Source organism: Drosophila kikkawai, unplaced genomic scaffold (genome assembly GCF_030179895.1).
Source record: "Drosophila kikkawai strain 14028-0561.14 unplaced genomic scaffold, DkikHiC1v2 scaffold_176, whole genome shotgun sequence".
Lineage (NCBI taxonomy): Eukaryota > Metazoa > Arthropoda > Insecta > Diptera > Drosophilidae > Drosophila > Drosophila kikkawai.
In genome coordinates, this window is record NW_027222511.1 from 51,419 (window position 1) to 69,000 (window position 17,582).

A 17,582-nucleotide genomic window follows, 5' to 3' on the forward strand; every position below is an offset into this window, starting at 1 on the left:
GACAATAGTTGTGCCTACTACGTTTACAGCATCCAAACTAATGTCATCTCGGCTAACAGAGGAATCCAGAGAGACCACTGGGGATGGGTTACAATCACTGTCATGGTGCGACATTGTCCGGTTTAACAGTTAGTGTCTAGCAATGGGATGTAGAGTTAGCAGAAATGTCTTTTAGTCGTGTTGGTTGCTGTAGAGAGCGTAGTTAGTGTTTCTGTTAGTCTTAACAGTATCGTGTACGATTGTGGTGGTTAAAGCTGTTCTCACTGTGAAAGCTCTTTTAGTTGAGTCAGTGTTTGTGAGAGTCGGTTTCTCTTGAGTGAGTAGGTCGGTGAGAGAGGGTTATCAGTGTGTGTGAGAGACTGGAGTAGGAGGGCTAGCTGCAGTTTGATGGTTCTCTCGCTAGTGTTATAGGAGTAGTCCGTTATGTTTCCTGCTTGCCTTTTACACTGTCTTTCCTTCACTCTTGCTTTGCACTCGATCTAACCTAGATCTTCCAATTTTCGTTTTTCGTTTCTCCTTTGTCAGAGGAGAATATGGGTTAATATAGTTTATTTTACTTTTGCTTTTTGGTTTTTGGTGCAGGGAGAGAACTGCGCACGGCTTATATGATCCTTATTTCAGGAAAGTCAGGTCTTGGTTGCCTTATAGTTACCGGACCAGTGCCTTCCTATCGCTGGGAAAGAGGCATAGGGGGGAGAAAAATGGCGGACGTGAAAATTTTCCTCCTCGTGGTTTGGATTAGCTGGGGAATTAGGTTTAATTTCCTCCTTAATGGTCCGTTCCTTTCTGTTGCAGCTGAATTAGCAACTTGCACATTTAACATATATATTGGCGATTAAAACATTTATTAACTTGTCACTTTTGTTTAAATCACGGAGCACTTTGTTTTTTGTTTTTGTTTGGAGTATTTTGTGTTTTGTTTGGAGTAGCGTATGTGCCAACTCAAATCTAGCTATGCCTTCAAAAGTGAGAGGGCAGCTTATTTATTCTGTTGCGTAAAATAATGGGATTTACATGTACAGCTTTAGGTCGGGTACAAGAGCCTTATACAATAATGGGCCATAGAGTGTGGTAGTCTGGGACGTTAGTATTGGTGAGATTTTGGGAGAGGGGTACAGCGCTGTAAGTTAAGCTTAACATTTGTTAAGCTCAGCTTACAGCGCTGTTCCCTCTATGTTTACATGTTGGCTTTTTATGCCGAGTTCACTTAGACTAGAAGGTATTTTTAATCATGGAGACATTGCTTATGCAGCTTACTCTTTAAGATATATTGTGGGTGTGGGTGGGGGGGTGGGGGAGGGGTGGGTTTATGGAGCCTCAGGGGCAAAGAGGCTCAAGGTTGCCAACGAACAACCTGAGCTCTCCGTGCTTCCCCAAGAGGGAGCTAGTCCGAGATAGTTGTTTATTTTTAGTTATCGTAGCAATATGCAGGGCAAGAGTTACGTTTATGGTTATGAGTTTAGCGATTTAGTTTAAATTTTAACTTTAAGTTTATGTTTTGTTTCTGTTTTGATTGGTTGTTGATTTGAATCTTGTTAACGGTATGGGTGTGTATGTTGAGTAAAATTTAGTACTGTTTTTATAACTTGGTCTTTAAGGAGTGAGTTTGCTACGATGCGAGGGGTGAGTTGCTACAGTGCCTCGGGGGCTGGAGGTTTAAAATTGCCAACGAACAATTTATAACTCTCCAGCTTCCCCAAGGTGGAGCTGGTCCAGTTTAGGTTGAGATTTTGTGGTTATCGCAGCTGTTAGCAAGGCAAGAGTTATTTTTAGGAGTTATGTGCAGAGTCTTAGGTTTTTTTTTTTAAATTATTGATTTAGTTTTTAAGTTGTATGTTTTATGCTTCAGGTTGTTAGTTGACTATTAGTCATTGTTTACTGTTTAGTTGCGTATGTTTAGGTAACTATAGTCTTGACTGTTTTGGTCGTTATCATTTTAGGTATTGTTGTTTAGTTAATTCAAGTATTACTGTTGTTGCAGTCTTAGTCTCTTATTGGTAGGTTGGTTGAGTGTAGCGGTGTAATTTTGTATTCGTTGTAGCATGAACAGTCAGTTGTGGGTTTGTGTATGTGTGTGTGTGTTTGTATCGATTGGTTCTTGGTGGGTATGGGATTTATGAATTTAGTTTACCTTGGAGGGCAGTTTATATGGATTTTAGTGTTGCTTTTTCAGCTGATTCTTTTTAGTCGGACTAGTTGGGGTATGGGGGGGTGGGGAAGGATAGGATACTGATGTTGAGCATGGAGGTTCAAGTTGCCGGTAAGCAAGATGTGGCGCTCCATACTTTGCAATAACATTGCTTGGTGTTTAGGTTTAGTTTGGGGGTAGGCTTAAGGTTTTGCATTTGCAATTAGCTATAATATAGGGTTAGTTATTTATAGCTAGTATCTCAGCGCCTCGTCTTTGGGCAGATTGCGAAGACTTCTAGGGAAGCATCTCCTTGTTGGTGGGCCAGTTCCTTATTTCAGGAGGCGTTAGTAATGGTAGCCCCAAGTTTGCTACGCAGTTAGGGGCTACAGATGGTTGTGATTTGCATCTCGTCTTCAGCTTGCTGTTGTACTGTTGCAGCAGGGTTTCCAGAGTCCACAGGGCTTGTATAGAACTGTTGATCCAGCATCAGGTCTAGTGCAGTTCCCGGGGCATGTTTGGTAGCCCTGCTTTCCAGTGATCAACCATGTGGCTGAGGCATCGTGGGTACAGACATGCAGGCTCTATGGAGGGCAAGCCACAAGGTCGCTACGCGGTTAGCGGCTCGCATCCTTTAGTCCATATTTATTCTTCTGAATTGGCTATGTGCTGGCTTGCATTTTGCTACAGGCTCGAGCCACTCATTCGCATACGCTGCTGGCGGCCCGAGATGGTGAGGCGCGCCTGTAGCATTGCAGCATAATATTGGACCTTTTGGTCTACTGTTGTGTTGCTGCATCAGGGTTGGCAGTGTGTATGGAGCTTGCATAGATCCGTTGGGGCAGCAGCAGGTCTGGGGCATTCCACAGGCAGGTTTGCTAATCCTGATTTCGCAGTACTTTGTCGTAGGCTTTAGGTTTATTCATTATTGTATGTAGCATAGGGGTGGGGGTTTTGGCTAAAGCTCCAGGTGGTCGCTTGTCATCTCATCAGGTGCGCTGACTCAGTTGCAGTATGGGTCACGCAGGCGCTACGCAGTTGGTGACCCATATCAGTTGTTGTTGCTCGGTAGCCATGCGAGCTGCGCGATCGCCTACGCAGTTGGCAGCTCGTGGCAGCTAGGGCTAGGTGGGGGTTGGTCTGTGTGTCGCATGGTGCAAGGCGGCTGCTTTACATGTCTCTGCCATTTTAAGGTATGCAGCCATCAGCGTACGTCCTTTATCTGCATGTAAAAGATGCCTATCCCAGTCCAGTGGAGCAGTTGGAATGCACGGCAGCGTCCAGTAGGGAGGTAAGGAGCCTTTCAGAGCAGGTTGGCATAGGTAGCAATCCAGTGGAGGCTTGTTGATTAACTGGTCGTATTTGCAGTGGTGATGGTTAATCTGTTGAGTTAAGGAATGTATGAGTACTTTGCAAGTTATATGGGGGAGGGACTGGGTGAGTATGGGATAGGTGTGGGGGTCTGATGTTTGTTATTTTTAATTTTCAGCATCAGTGTTAGCATCTTGGCTTTGGTTCGGCCATATGGCAGGTATCGCACAGGCATGTTCGATGAGTGTTATTTAGCTTAATATTTAGCTATGTTGGCTGTGTTCTGATTGTCTCCAGGTGTACATTTGAGTGATATTTTGGCAGTCATCAAAGGTTGTGGTATTGCAGGGAGCATGTCAGGATGTTTGGCATTTGTTCTGGCCTTAAGGGCAGGTCACGCACAGACTTAACTGCTGAGTTGTGCAATCAATTGTTTTGCAGTATGTGTCTTGTTAATTCGCCCTCTGTTTGGTGTTTCAGGGAGTTCCAGTTGGTACCATTGGACAGCCAAAATATCGCTGCTGCCGCTCATATGGGACTGGATGTTGCGAAGTGCCCGGTAGGATGCAGGTGCAGTGCAACAGGAACTCATATCTTTGCCTTTTCCAGGTTTGTGGTCGTCGCTGGGCATCACACAACCACCACACGGGAGTGGGACGCAAGTCGCTGGGTTGTTTCGTCACATGGTGAGCGTGCCCTAAAAGATGTCAATCCCAGTCCAGTGCAACAGTCGGGATGCGCAGCAGCGTCCAATAAGGAGGTGCAAGGCCTTTAAGGATGGATTGGCGTAAGTTAGCGTTCCAATGGAGGCTTGAGGTTTGGTAGGCGTTTTGCCCCTCAATCTGGTGGTTAGAGAGAACTTATTATTATTTGCTTTTTAATTTCAGGCTTCGCGCAGGTGCATGTAATTTGTTTGAGCCATAGAGTCTCAGTCTGTTTGGATTTGGCTCTATCTGGATGCTGGTGTCCTGGCAAAGTCTGCTTTCTAGAGGCGTATGTGTCATGCTGTTGGATATCAAAGTAGTATGTTATATGGCATTTAGTATTCTTCTGCAAGGGAGATGTGGTATTTGGTTAATATAAATTTTTTAATAATAATTGTGATTTATATCTTGATTTCCTATTTTGGTTATAATGAATTACGCAGGAGAAGGGGATTTGTGGGTTGTCGGGGTATTTCTTTGTTTGGTTTCCGATTTTGTGCTGTCATTTCTGCATTTTATAGTAAGTATGTTAATTGGCTGTTTGTATTATTTAATTCTGTCATCTGGAGCAGGTTTTAGTTCTTGTCCAGGCAGCTTATTCTAGGCAGCCATAGGGCATATTAATGTTCAGGTTGTTTCTGGATATTGTTATTCCTGCTACTGTTTGCACTTAGCGCTGCTGGCTATGTTCTAGTTTTGCTAAGTATGCTTTCCAGATGTATTGGTGTAGTTTCTGTTATTCATTACTAGCTGCTTCTAGCATTATTTGTTTCAAGTGCCGTGAAGGCTTCCCTCCCTTAGTTAGGCGTAGATTGAGTAATATTTGAATAAGGCTGACGTGTTCGTTTATTGATTTTGTTTTATATTTATGTATGTATGTATGTTTCTTTTACATAGTGAGATAAGGTGTCTTGCACAGCAAGTATAGGGTTTTATTATTGTATTTCCCTTAGTTTTAAACATAAAGAGGTTTATTCAAAAACAGATATGTATTTTGGGCATAATATATAATGAACTGATAAGTTCGTTAAGATTAATGAAGCTTGTTTCTTATGCTAAATGTTTAAGTCAGTAAATTAAAGAGCATTTTCATTGGTTTTACTGATTCCCATTTCTATTGGGGGTTTCTTAGATAGTTAATTTCAATATTGTCATTAGTTTCTCTGCATTGTCTGTGTATTTTGCCTATAGATTCTATTATCTTGATGATGGCCTTGTTGGCTTTTTTTATGTTGTCGAGCATGACCTCATCATTGTTACCGATGCCGCATCCACAATGGTGCACTTTGGGTGTGCTCAGCTTCTTGCGTTGGGATCCAGTAGCTGCACGGGCTGCTTTCGTTTTCAGATGAACTCCTCGGTGAGTTGGCCTAGCTGGTACAGTCGCCCTTTGGCGTCGTGAGGAAACGGTGGGTGGCTCCTTGTTCTTCTTCTGTTCCGATTCCTCGGCAGTGCGCAGCATTTGGGTCTCCTGGGCCTGGATTGTGATAGCATTTTCATTTGTTAGTGTTGGGCTTATGGCATGTTGGTTTAGGCTGCTTGAGCAGCAGGGCATATCCTCCTCTTTATTCTTCCTCATTTCGTTTGTTGTTATGTCACTGCCGTGGGCCAATGGAAGGTTGCCCGCCGTGAGACTGAGGGAGCAGAGGCTATCATTGTTATTGTTGTTGTCATCGTAAACTATAGGGTTTGCCAGATCAAGCTCCTCCGAAGTTCTGGGTGCCCGAGATCTAGAGCGCCTCTGTTTGTCCGCGTAGGAGACAGTTGTTTTGATCGCTCCCGTGATTCTTCTGGTGTAGGGCCTGTTTGCCGACTTCAAGGGTTTGAGGCGCTTTAGGTTTTGCCCTCTGATTCTCTTGCCAGAGACCAGCTGCTGCAAAGGTATGTTGCTCTCGCTGTCGTCATCACTGTCATTGAAGAGTTGCTTTCTGGTGTTTCCATTACCGCCTCCAGAGTTATACGTGGCTTGTAGTGACTGCATGATTAACAGATTCGCGCTCTTGTTGAAAGGAGTGGGAGAGGTCAGTAGCAGTCTTTCTAGTTCTGTTCCTCTTGACTTGGTGGGGGTATCTTCCACTTTGGGAATTATGGTGGGATCAAATTGAGGGGTGGTGCAATCTCTGACCTTCTTATTTTCTTTTCCCTTGTAATTATCCATTTCAACTGGTTGTGTTATTGGTTGTGCCTCAGTTTGCGTTGTTGATTGGGAGCATATGGCGTTATTTATTCCTGTTTTCTTATTGAGTCTAGGATCTCTGTTGTTCTCCGGTCTATAGTGATGTCTTTCCCTTATGCTCATTCCAGGCGGGTCTAATGCAGCCAGATATGCTGGAAGGTGCTCAGCTTCAGTGGCTTTAGCTGCGGCAGCATGTTTCATTTGCAGAAGCGTGGTATGGAGATTCCTGAAATGTTTTTCTGGGTCAGTGACGGGTGCTATAGAATTACAGGTCCTCACTATGATTCATGCTAAGCCTCTCCCTAGTAGCTGGTGGGAATGGTTTTTACCGTTTAATTGGAAGAATTTATCCTGAGTCAGTAGGGCTTGGTGCTTCTGGCGTCCGCCTTCTGTGTATTATTTGGTTGTTGGCTTTGGTAGCACTTAGGGCAGGTGCTCACTGGTGTATAGAATTATTCTGAACCGTTGTGGTGCCTTGGAATGCGTTTTGTTGCTGGAGATTTGTAAAATTATTCTTATTTTGTTTAAATTTGCAAATTTGCCCACGCTTCTGTCTTCTTCTTTTTTTAGTGTGGCCAGAGTTGTTAGGAGGGAAAAATACCTTCGTTATCGCTTTTCGTGTAATTTAGTAATTATTTATTTTTATTTTTATGTTGGTTGAGATCCGATTAAAGAGTTTTGTTTTATTTTATTTTGTGATTTAGTTGTTAGAGTTTAATTTCCCTAGGGGGTGGCGTGATGTTTGTGCAGTGTAGTTTCTTTCGTTAGTTTATTGGATTTTCTTATGTTTCAGTATTTGCGGGTTTCATAGTGTACAAATTTAAGGTGGTGTGTTATTTGGAGGTGTTTTGGAATTTATTGTTTATTTTATTTAATTTTCAGTAACTTAAAGTGTAGATGGGAGTGACAGCTGGTTATGACAGTTTGTTTTCTTAGTAGTAGTTCATTCATCTTCATCTGAGAGCATGGAGCTCTTATTAGGGATAGGTTTTGTTATAATATTTGTAATTTTAGTGTCAGCGGCCATATTCTCGAGTTTGGTGGCCACCACTTCGAGCATGGAGGCTAGTTTCTCAGTGTTTTCCATCAGGATTTTCCGTGTGCTGCTACAGTTGCAGGTGGGCAGAGTGGGACGAGTGGAAGTGGAAGCGGAGGCGGAGGGGGTGGCTGGTCGATGTCCCTTGCTGCTGCTTCCTCCGCGAATTTGTTTCTTTGCTCTTGGTTTGGGATCTGATTTTCCGCTAGCAGGGGCAGTGTTCTCATCAGTGTGGGTGCCACCTTTGGCGTTATTATTATCCTCCTCATTTTCGCTATAGTTGGCGGCCATTGTTTCGGCGATTTTTTGGCATATGGTGGCGCTTACGCCAAGTTCCTTAAGGATTTTGCGCATGTCCGGGTTAAGGGCAGCAGTGTTCTGAGTGGATGAGGAGATGGATGAGGAAATGGAGATGATACTCTCATTGTCATCTTGTTCCGGTTGTGGAAGCTGGAATCCAGGTAATTGGAATGGTTCCGGTTCTGTAGTTTGGTTGGACTTGCCAGAGGCTTCTTGTTGAGTGGCAGTTTCATTCAGCTCATCAGGGAACAGGTTGCGGTTGGGAGTGGGCGTCCGTGGCTGTGGCTTAGATGTTGTGGCACGTGAGGCTGCATCGGATGTTGTCTCTTCTACTGAGTTGCCAGCTCCCAAGATTGGTGTCGGTGGTGCTGTTGAGTTAGTAGGGATGACGCTCCTGAGGGTTTTTTCCAACAGTAATGCCTGTTGAGTTTGTAACTCACGGTTTGTCTCTGTTATATTGGCTGCTTTTTCACAGAATTTATCAGGGAGCTGCATGGTTCCAGTTGTGAGGTGGTCATTTATCGCTTGGCCGACCTCGTCGTTTTCTACGTCAATGTCGGTGTCCACCTCTAATTCCGAATCATGAGGTTCGTGTTTTCTTGATGCCGGACTTTGCACTGGTTTTGCTAATTTTTTCATCTCCTGTGTGTGTTTCGCGTAGAACTGCAGCAGGGTGGATGTAGCCGTAATTGTTGTTGATTGATTTCCTGACGTTTTCTTCTTGGTGATTGTCTTTTTTGGTTTATTTTCCATTTTGCCTGTTTATGGCTGCTTCGTGCTGGTTTCTTTTGATAGGTTCCGGAGTGAACTACTGGTTCCGCGGGTGCGAGGGATGGATTTAGTATGGTGAGTCAGTGTGGGGAGAGAGTTTTTGGTTTGAGCGTGCGCGCATACATGTTCGGAGGCGATGTATGTTGCTTATGTGTTGTTTATGTGTTGTTTATGTGTTCGCTCTAGGGGGAATTAGTGAGCGATTACCCAGGATTGTGTTCGCTCTCTATTTCGACTTATGAGTGAAATTTGGTTATAGAGAGCACAGAGTAGTCTCAGAAGGTGAGTTCATGTTGGTTTATGTGTTTGTTTTAGGTTTTGCTTCGTACGTGCGTCAGTATGTGTAAGGAGTGGGAAGAAAGGGATAAATGTGAGATGATAATATTAGAGGGAAGTTGTCTGTATGGTAATCCTTTCTTTTCCTTTATTTTTTTACATGGTTATACAGCTTTTTAATTGCAAGTTATTTGATTATGCTCATTTTATTAGAAATTTGTGGCATAGCTTGTGTAGATTGCAGAATTTATGAGGGAAGGAGAGAGTTTTATGTTATGTAATTTAGAAGTTTGGGTTTTCAGGTAGATTAATTAGCGGGTATGACTTATCTGTTTTCCGTGCAGAGCATCAGCGGCTGATTACATGGCAGTATGGTCCTGTAGTTATTGTTCAGGTTAAGCCATTTTAAGGTTTATTTTGTTTAGTTTGTCTTTGAGGGCTATTAGTTTTAATTTATTAAGTTTATTGTTTCATTGGCTTTGTTTATTTGTTAGTTACTGTTGTTTTATTGTTTATCAGTTTGTTAGTTTCCAGTTCATTTATTGGCTTATTAGTTCAGACCGTTTATAGGTTAGGTTTAGTTGGCCGCATGAATCGTGTTAAGTCTGCGCACCATGCTCTATAATTTGCCTTTTTTAATTTGTTGACTTATGTTAGATAAAAGTTAAAATTAAAAGTTTATTGTTTTATTTATTGATCGTTTTATATGCGTTGACTGTTTAATGCTTATTAAAAGCTTGGTTTAAGATTTTCTTCCAGACATTGAATAGCAATACTTTGACTTCTGCAGTTCCGCACAGGATTATTCAATAATGATTCGATAGCGACCGTAGTAGCATAATTTGGCTAGTTAAGTATGTTAACTAAGCATTTTAGCACATATTCACTTTGTGTTATGGCATATTACAATTTATTAACTTTGACTTCACTTTGACATGACATTGATTTAACTTTGAAACGACATTGAAATAAAATTCACGGAGCACTTTTTTTTGTTTTTTTTGTTTTTTGTTTGGAGTAGCGTATGTGCCAACTCAAATCTAGCTATGCCTTCAAAAGTGAGAGGGCAGCTTATTTATTCTTTTGTTTGGAGTAGCGTATATGCCAACTCAAATCTAGCTATGCCTTCAAAAGTGAGAGGGCAGCTTATTTATTCTGTTGCGTAAAATAATGGGATTTACATGTACAGCTTTAGGTCGGGTACAAGAGCCTTATACAATAATGGGCCATAGAGTGTGGTAGTCTGGGACGTTAGTATTGGTGAGATTTTGGGAGAGGGGTACAGCGCTGTAAGTTAAGCTTAACATTTGTTAAGCTCAGCTTACAGCGCTGTTCCCTCTGTGTTTACATGTTGGCTTTTTTATGCCGAGTTCACTTAGACTAGAGGGTACATTTAATCATGGAGACATTGCTTTTGCAGCTTACTCTTTAAGATGTATTGTGGGTGTGGGTGGGGGGGTGGGGGAGGGGGTGGGTTTATGGAGCCTCAGGGGCAAAGAGGCTCAAGGTTGCCAACGAACAACCTGAGCTCTCCGTGCTTCCCCAAGAGGGAGCTAGTCCGAGATAGTTGTTTATTTTTAGTTATCGTAGCAATATGCAGGGCAAGAGTTACGTTTATGGTTATGAGTTTAGCGATTTAGTTTAAATTTTAACTTTAAGTTTATGTTTTGTTTCTGTTTTGATTGGTTGTTGATTTGAATCTTGTTAACGGTATGGGTGTGTATGTTGAGTAAAATTTAGTACTGTTTTTATAACTTGGTCTTTAAGGAGTGAGTTTGCTACGATGCGAGGGGTGAGTTGCTACAGTGCCTCGGGGGCTGGAGGTTTAAAATTGCCAACGAATAATTTATAACTCTCCAGCTTCCCCAAGGTGGAGCTGGTCCAGTTTAGGTTGAGATTTTGTGGTTATCGCAGCTGTTAGCAAGGCAAGAGTTATTTTTAGGAGTTATGTGCAGAGTCTTAGGTTTTTTTTTTTAAATTATTGATTTAGTTTTTAAGTTGTATGTTTTATGCTTCAGGTTGTTAGTTGACTATTAGTCATTGTTTACTGTTTAGTTGCGTATGTTTAGGTAACTATAGTCTTGACTGTTTTGGTCGTTATCATTTTAGGTATTGTTGTTTAGTTAATTCAAGTATTACTGTTGTTGCAGTCTTAGTCTCTTATTGGTAGGTTGGTTGAGTGTAGCGGTGTAATTTTGTATTCGTTGTAGCATGAACAGTCAGTTGTGGGTTTGTGTATGTGTGTGTGTGTTTGTATCGATTGGTTCTTGGTGGGTATGGGATTTATGAATTTAGTTTACCTTGGAGGGCAGTTTATATGGATTTTAGTGTTGCTTTTTCAGCTGATTCTTTTTAGTCGGACTAGTTGGGGTATGGGGGGGTGGGGAAGGATAGGATACTGATGTTGAGCATGGAGGTTCAAGTTGCCGGTAAGCAAGATGTGGCGCTCCATACTTTGCAATAACATTGCTTGGTGTTTAGGTTTAGTTTGGGGGTAGGCTTAAGGTTTTGCATTTGCAATTAGCTATAATATAGGGTTAGTTATTTATAGCTAGTATCTCAGCGCCTCGTCTTTTGGGCAGATTGCGAAGACTTCTAGGGGAGCATCTCCTTGTTGGTGGGCCAGTTCCTTATTTCAGGAGGCGTTAGTAATGGTAGCCCCAAGTTTGCTACGCAGTTAGGGGCTACAGATGGTTGTGATTTGCATCTCGTCTTCAGCTTGCTGTTGTACTGTTGCAGCAGGGTTTCCAGAGTCCACAGGGCTTGTATAGAACTGTTGATCCAGCATCAGGTCTAGTGCAGTTCCCGGGGCATGTTTGGTAGCCCTGCTTTCCAGTGATCAACCATGTGGCTGAGGCATCGTGGGTACAGACATGCAGGCTCTATGGAGGGCAAGCCACAAGGTCGCTACGCGGTTAGCGGCTCGCATCCTTTAGTCCATATTTATTCTTCTGAATTGGCTATGTGCTGGCTTGCATTTTGCTACAGGCTCGAGCCACTCATTCGCATACGCTGCTGGCGGCCCGAGATGGTGAGGCGCGCCTGTAGCATTGCAGCATAATATTGGACCTTTTGGTCTACTGTTGTGTTGCTGCATCAGGGTTGGCAGTGTGTATGGAGCTTGCATAGATCCGTTGGGGCAGCAGCAGGTCTGGGGCATTCCACAGGCAGGTTTGCTAATCCTGATTTCGCAGTACTTTGTCGTAGGCTTTAGGTTTATTCATTATTGTATGTAGCATAGGGGTGGGGGTTTTGGCTAAAGCTCCAGGTGGTCGCTTGTCATCTCATCAGGTGCGCTGACTCAGTTGCAGTATGGGTCACGCAGGCGCTACGCAGTTGGTGACCCATATCAGTTGTTGTTGCTCGGTAGCCATGCGAGCTGCGCGATCGCCTACGCAGTTGGCAGCTCGTGGCAGCTAGGGCTAGGTGGGGGTTGGTCTGTGTGTCGCATGGTGCAAGGCGGCTGCTTTACATGTCTCTGCCATTTTAAGGTATGCAGCCATCAGCGTACGTCCTTTATCTGCATGTAAAAGATGCCTATCCCAGTCCAGTGGAGCAGTTGGAATGCACGGCAGCGTCCAGTAGGGAGGTAAGGAGCCTTTCAGAGCAGGTTGGCATAGGTAGCAATCCAGTGGAGGCTTGTTGATTAACTGGTCGTATTTGCAGTGGTGATGGTTAATCTGTTGAGTTAAGGAATGTATGAGTACTTTGCAAGTTATATGGGGGAGGGACTGGGTGAGTATGGGATAGGTGTGGGGGTCTGATGTTTGTTATTTTTAATTTTCAGCATCAGTGTTAGCATCTTGGCTTTGGTTCGGCCATATGGCAGGTATCGCACAGGCATGTTCGATGAGTGTTATTTAGCTTAATATTTAGCTATGTTGGCTGTGTTCTGATTGTCTCCAGGTGTACATTTGAGTGATATTTTGGCAGTCATCAAAGGTTGTGGTATTGCAGGGAGCATGTCAGGATGTTTGGCATTTGTTCTGGCCTTAAGGGCAGGTCACGCACAGACTTAACTGCTGAGTTGTGCAATCAATTGTTTTGCAGTATGTGTCTTGTTAATTCGCCCTCTGTTTGGTGTTTCAGGGAGTTCCAGTTGGTACCATTGGACAGCCAAAATATCGCTGCTGCCGCTCATATGGGACTGGATGTTGCGAAGTGCCCGGTAGGATGCAGGTGCAGTGCAACAGGAACTCATATCTTTGCCTTTTCCAGGTTTGTGGTCGTCGCTGGGCATCACACAACCACCACACGGGAGTGGGACGCAAGTCGCTGGGTTGTTTCGTCACATGGTGAGCGTGCCCTAAAAGATGTCAATCCCAGTCCAGTGCAACAGTCGGGATGCGCAGCAGCGTCCAATAAGGAGGTGCAAGGCCTTTAAGGATGGATTGGCGTAAGTTAGCGTTCCAATGGAGGCTTGAGGTTTGGTAGGCGTTTTGCCCCTCAATCTGGTGGTTAGAGAGAACTTATTATTATTTGCTTTTTAATTTCAGGCTTCGCGCAGGTGCATGTAATTTGTTTGAGCCATAGAGTCTCAGTCTGTTTGGATTTGGCTCTATCTGGATGCTGGTGTCCTGGCAAAGTCTGCTTTCTAGAGGCGTATGTGTCATGCTGTTGGATATCAAAGTAGTATGTTATATGGCATTTAGTATTCTTCTGCAAGGGAGATGTGGTATTTGGTTAATATAAATTTTTAATAATAATTGTGATTTATATCTTGATTTCCTATTTTGGTTATAATGAATTACGCAGGAGAAGGGGATTTGTGGGTTGTCGGGGTATTTCTTTGTTTGGTTTCCGATTTTGTGCTGTCATTTCTGCATTTTATAGTAAGTATGTTAATTGGCTGTTTGTATTATTTAATTCTGTCATCTGGAGCAGGTTTTAGTTCTTGTCCAGGCAGCTTATTCTAGGCAGCCATAGGGCATATTAATGTTCAGGTTGTTTCTGGATATTGTTATTCCTGCTACTGTTTGCACTTAGCGCTGCTGGCTATGTTCTAGTTTTGCTAAGTATGCTTTCCAGATGTATTGGTGTAGTTTCTGTTATTCATTACTAGCTGCTTCTAGCATTATTTGTTTCAAGTGCCGTGAAGGCTTCCCTCCCTTAGTTAGGCGTAGATTGAGTAATATTTGAATAAGGCTGACGTGTTCGTTTATTGATTTTGTTTTATATTTATGTATGTATGTATGTTTCTTTTACATAGTGAGATAAGGTGTCTTGCACAGCAAGTATAGGGTTTTATTATTGTATTTCCCTTAGTTTTAAACATAAAGAGGTTTATTCAAAAACAGATATGTATTTTGGGCATAATATATAATGAACTGATAAGTTCGTTAAGATTAATGAAGCTTGTTTCTTATGCTAAATGTTTAAGTCAGTAAATTAAAGAGCATTTTCATTGGTTTTACTGATTCCCATTTCTATTGGGGGTTTCTTAGATAGTTAATTTCAATATTGTCATTAGTTTCTCTGCATTGTCTGTGTATTTTGCCTATAGATTCTATTATCTTGATGATGGCCTTGTTGGCTTTTTTTATGTTGTCGAGCATGACCTCATCATTGTTACCGATGCCGCATCCACAATGGTGCACTTTGGGTGTGCTCAGCTTCTTGCGTTGGGATCCAGTAGCTGCACGGGCTGCTTTCGTTTTCAGATGAACTCCTCGGTGAGTTGGCCTAGCTGGTACAGTCGCCCTTTGGCGTCGTGAGGAAACGGTGGGTGGCTCCTTGTTCTTCTTCTGTTCCGATTCCTCGGCAGTGCGCAGCATTTGGGTCTCCTGGGCCTGGATTGTGATAGCATTTTCATTTGTTAGTGTTGGGCTTATGGCATGTTGGTTTAGGCTGCTTGAGCAGCAGGGCATATCCTCCTCTTTATTCTTCCTCATTTCGTTTGTTGTTATGTCACTGCCGTGGGCCAATGGAAGGTTGCCCGCCGTGAGACTGAGGGAGCAGAGGCTATCATTGTTATTGTTGTTGTCATCGTAAACTATAGGGTTTGCCAGATCAAGCTCCTCCGAAGTTCTGGGTGCCCGAGATCTAGAGCGCCTCTGTTTGTCCGCGTAGGAGACAGTTGTTTTGATCGCTCCCGTGATTCTTCTGGTGTAGGGCCTGTTTGCCGACTTCAAGGGTTTGAGGCGCTTTAGGTTTTGCCCTCTGATTCTCTTGCCAGAGACCAGCTGCTGCAAAGGTATGTTGCTCTCGCTGTCGTCATCACTGTCATTGAAGAGTTGCTTTCTGGTGTTTCCATTACCGCCTCCAGAGTTATACGTGGCTTGTAGTGACTGCATGATTAACAGATTCGCGCTCTTGTTGAAAGGAGTGGGAGAGGTCAGTAGCAGTCTTTCTAGTTCTGTTCCTCTTGACTTGGTGGGGGTATCTTCCACTTTGGGAATTATGGTGGGATCAAATTGAGGGGTGGTGCAATCTCTGACCTTCTTATTTTCTTTTCCCTTGTAATTATCCATTTCAACTGGTTGTGTTATTGGTTGTGCCTCAGTTTGCGTTGTTGATTGGGAGCATATGGCGTTATTTATTCCTGTTTTCTTATTGAGTCTAGGATCTCTGTTGTTCTCCGGTCTATAGTGATGTCTTTCCCTTATGCTCATTCCAGGCGGGTCTAATGCAGCCAGATATGCTGGAAGGTGCTCAGCTTCAGTGGCTTTAGCTGCGGCAGCATGTTTCATTTGCAGAAGCGTGGTATGGAGATTCCTGAAATGTTTTTCTGGGTCAGTGACGGGTGCTATAGAATTACAGGTCCTCACTATGATTCATGCTAAGCCTCTCCCTAGTAGCTGGTGGGAATGGTTTTTTACCGTTTAATTGGAAGAATTTATCCTGAGTCAGTAGGGCTTGGTGCTTCTGGCGTCCGCCTTCTGTGTATTATTTGGTTGTTGGCTTTGGTAGCACTTAGGGCAGGTGCTCACTGGTGTATAGAATTATTCTGAACCGTTGTGGTGCCTTGGAATGCGTTTTGTTGCTGGAGATTTGTAAAATTATTCTTATTTTGTTTAAATTTGCAAATTTGCCCACGCTTCTGTCTTCTTCTTTTTTTAGTGTGGCCAGAGTTGTTAGGAGGGAAAAATACCTTCGTTATCGCTTTTCGTGTAATTTAGTAATTATTTATTTTTATTTTTATGTTGGTTGAGATCCGATTAAAGAGTTTTGTTTTATTTTATTTTGTGATTTAGTTGTTAGAGTTTAATTTCCCTAGGGGGTGGCGTGATGTTTGTGCAGTGTAGTTTCTTTCGTTAGTTTATTGGATTTTCTTATGTTTCAGTATTTGCGGGTTTCATAGTGTAAAAATTTAAGGTGGTGTGTTATTTGGAGGTGTTTTGGAATTTATTGTTTATTTTATTTAATTTTCAGTAACTTAAAGTGTAGATGGGAGTGACAGCTGGTTATGACAGTTTGTTTTCTTAGTAGTAGTTCATTCATCTTCATCTGAGAGCATGGAGCTCTTATTAGGGATAGGTTTTGTTATAATATTTGTAATTTTAGTGTCAGCGGCCATATTCTCGAGTTTGGTGGCCACCACTTCGAGCATGGAGGCTAGTTTCTCAGTGTTTTCCATCAGGATTTTCCGTGTGCTGCTACAGTTGCAGGTGGGCAGAGTGGGACGAGTGGAAGTGGAAGCGGAGGCGGAGGGGGTGGCTGGTCGATGTCCCTTGCTGCTGCTTCCTCCGCGAATTTGTTTCTTTGCTCTTGGTTTGGGATCTGATTTTCCGCTAGCAGGGGCAGTGTTCTCATCAGTGTGGGTGCCACCTTTGGCGTTATTATTATCCTCCTCATTTTCGCTATAGTTGGCGGCCATTGTTTCGGCGATTTTTTGGCATATGGTGGCGCTTACGCCAAGTTCCTTAAGGATTTTGCGCATGTCCGGGTTAAGGGCAGCAGTGTTCTGAGTGGATGAGGAGATGGATGAGGAAATGGAGATGATACTCTCATTGTCATCTTGTTCCGGTTGTGGAAGCTGGAATCCAGGTAATTGGAATGGTTCCGGTTCTGTAGTTTGGTTGGACTTGCCAGAGGCTTCTTGTTGAGTGGCAGTTTCATTCAGCTCATCAGGGAACAGGTTGCGGTTGGGAGTGGGCGTCCGTGGCTGTGGCTTAGATGTTGTGGCACGTGAGGCTGCATCGGATGTTGTCTCTTCTACTGAGTTGCCAGCTCCCAAGATTGGTGTCGGTGGTGCTGTTGAGTTAGTAGGGATGACGCTCCTGAGGGTTTTTTCCAACAGTAATGCCTGTTGAGTTTGTAACTCACGGTTTGTCTCTGTTATATTGGCTGCTTTTTCACAGAATTTATCAGGGAGCTGCATGGTTCCAGTTGTGAGGTGGTCATTTATCGCTTGGCCGACCTCGTCGTTTTCTACGTCAATGTCGGTGTCCACCTCTAATTCCGAATCATGAGGTTCGTGTTTTCTTGATGCCGGACTTTGCACTGGTTTTGCTAATTTTTTCATCTCCTGTGTGTGTTTCGCGTAGAACTGCAGCAGGGTGGATGTAGCCGTAATTGTTGTTGATTGATTTCCTGACGTTTTCTTCTTGGTGATTGTCTTTTTTGGTTTATTTTCCATTTTGCCTGTTTATGGCTGCTTCGTGCTGGTTTCTTTTGATAGGTTCCGGAGTGAACTACTGGTTCCGCGGGTGCGAGGGATGGATTTAGTATGGTGAGTCAGTGTGGGGAGAGAGTTTTTGGTTTGAGCGTGCGCGCATACATGTTCGGAGGCGATGTATGTTGCTTATGTGTTGTTTATGTGTTGTTTATGTGTTCGCTCTAGGGGGAATTAGTGAGCGATTACCCAGGATTGTGTTCGCTCTCTATTTCGACTTATGAGTGAAATTTGGTTATAGAGAGCACAGAGTAGTCTCAGAAGGT

At 43.2% G+C, this 17,582-nt stretch overlaps 3 protein-coding genes and 2 long non-coding RNA genes across 9 annotated transcripts; 2 read left to right on the top strand and 3 right to left on the bottom strand.

The window, feature by feature from the left end:
- Positions 1-3,785: 3,785 nt before the first annotated feature.
- Positions 3,786-4,405, top strand: LOC138929359 (uncharacterized). Of its 2 annotated transcripts, none has more exons than XR_011445733.1 (3): positions 3,786-3,998; positions 4,049-4,226; positions 4,327-4,405. It is a non-coding gene; the product is annotated as an uncharacterized lncRNA (long non-coding RNA). The 2 variants fall into 2 exon arrangements; XR_011445734.1 differs by having other exon boundaries at positions 3,786-3,991.
- Positions 4,406-5,033: 628 nt separating this feature from the next.
- LOC121502099 (uncharacterized) lies at positions 5,034-7,116 on the bottom strand. Of its 2 annotated transcripts, none has more exons than XM_070288803.1 (2): positions 6,649-7,116; positions 5,034-6,545 (listed from the first exon to the last, which is right to left on the bottom strand). In XM_070288803.1, exon 2 carries the CDS (start codon positions 6,518-6,520, stop codon positions 5,258-5,260), a length of 1,263 nt encoding a protein of 420 aa, XP_070144904.1. In that variant the 5' UTR covers positions 6,521-6,545; positions 6,649-7,116; the 3' UTR covers positions 5,034-5,257. The 2 variants fall into 2 exon arrangements, with proteins under 2 accessions (XP_070144904.1, XP_041630832.2); XM_041774898.2 differs by having other exon boundaries at positions 6,599-7,116.
- A 34-nt stretch (positions 7,117-7,150) lies between these two features.
- On the bottom strand, positions 7,151-8,863 carry LOC121502057 (uncharacterized). The gene is made up of 2 exons (XM_041774701.2): positions 8,096-8,863; positions 7,151-8,023 (listed from the first exon to the last, which is right to left on the bottom strand). The coding sequence occupies exons 1-2, from the start codon at positions 8,406-8,408 to the stop codon at positions 7,263-7,265; spliced, it is 1,074 nt and encodes a 357-aa protein (XP_041630635.2). The 5' UTR covers positions 8,409-8,863; the 3' UTR covers positions 7,151-7,262.
- A 3,794-nt stretch (positions 8,864-12,657) lies between these two features.
- Positions 12,658-13,277, top strand: LOC138929360 (uncharacterized). 2 transcript variants are annotated; one of them, XR_011445736.1, is made up of 3 exons: positions 12,658-12,863; positions 12,921-13,098; positions 13,199-13,277. It is a non-coding gene; the product is annotated as an uncharacterized lncRNA (long non-coding RNA). The 2 variants fall into 2 exon arrangements; XR_011445735.1 differs by having other exon boundaries at positions 12,658-12,870; positions 13,199-13,276.
- A 626-nt stretch (positions 13,278-13,903) lies between these two features.
- LOC138929365 (uncharacterized) lies at positions 13,904-17,540 on the bottom strand. Of its 2 annotated transcripts, XM_070288811.1 has the most exons (3): positions 16,968-17,540; positions 15,521-16,895; positions 14,883-15,416 (listed from the first exon to the last, which is right to left on the bottom strand). In XM_070288811.1, exons 1-2 carry the CDS (start codon positions 17,278-17,280, stop codon positions 16,135-16,137), a joined length of 1,074 nt encoding a protein of 357 aa, XP_070144912.1. In that variant the 5' UTR covers positions 17,281-17,540; the 3' UTR covers positions 14,883-15,416; positions 15,521-16,134. The 2 variants fall into 2 exon arrangements, with proteins under 2 accessions (XP_070144911.1, XP_070144912.1); XM_070288810.1 differs by lacking the exon at positions 16,968-17,540 and having other exon boundaries at positions 13,904-15,416; positions 15,521-16,121.
- Positions 17,541-17,582: the final 42 nt, after the last annotated feature.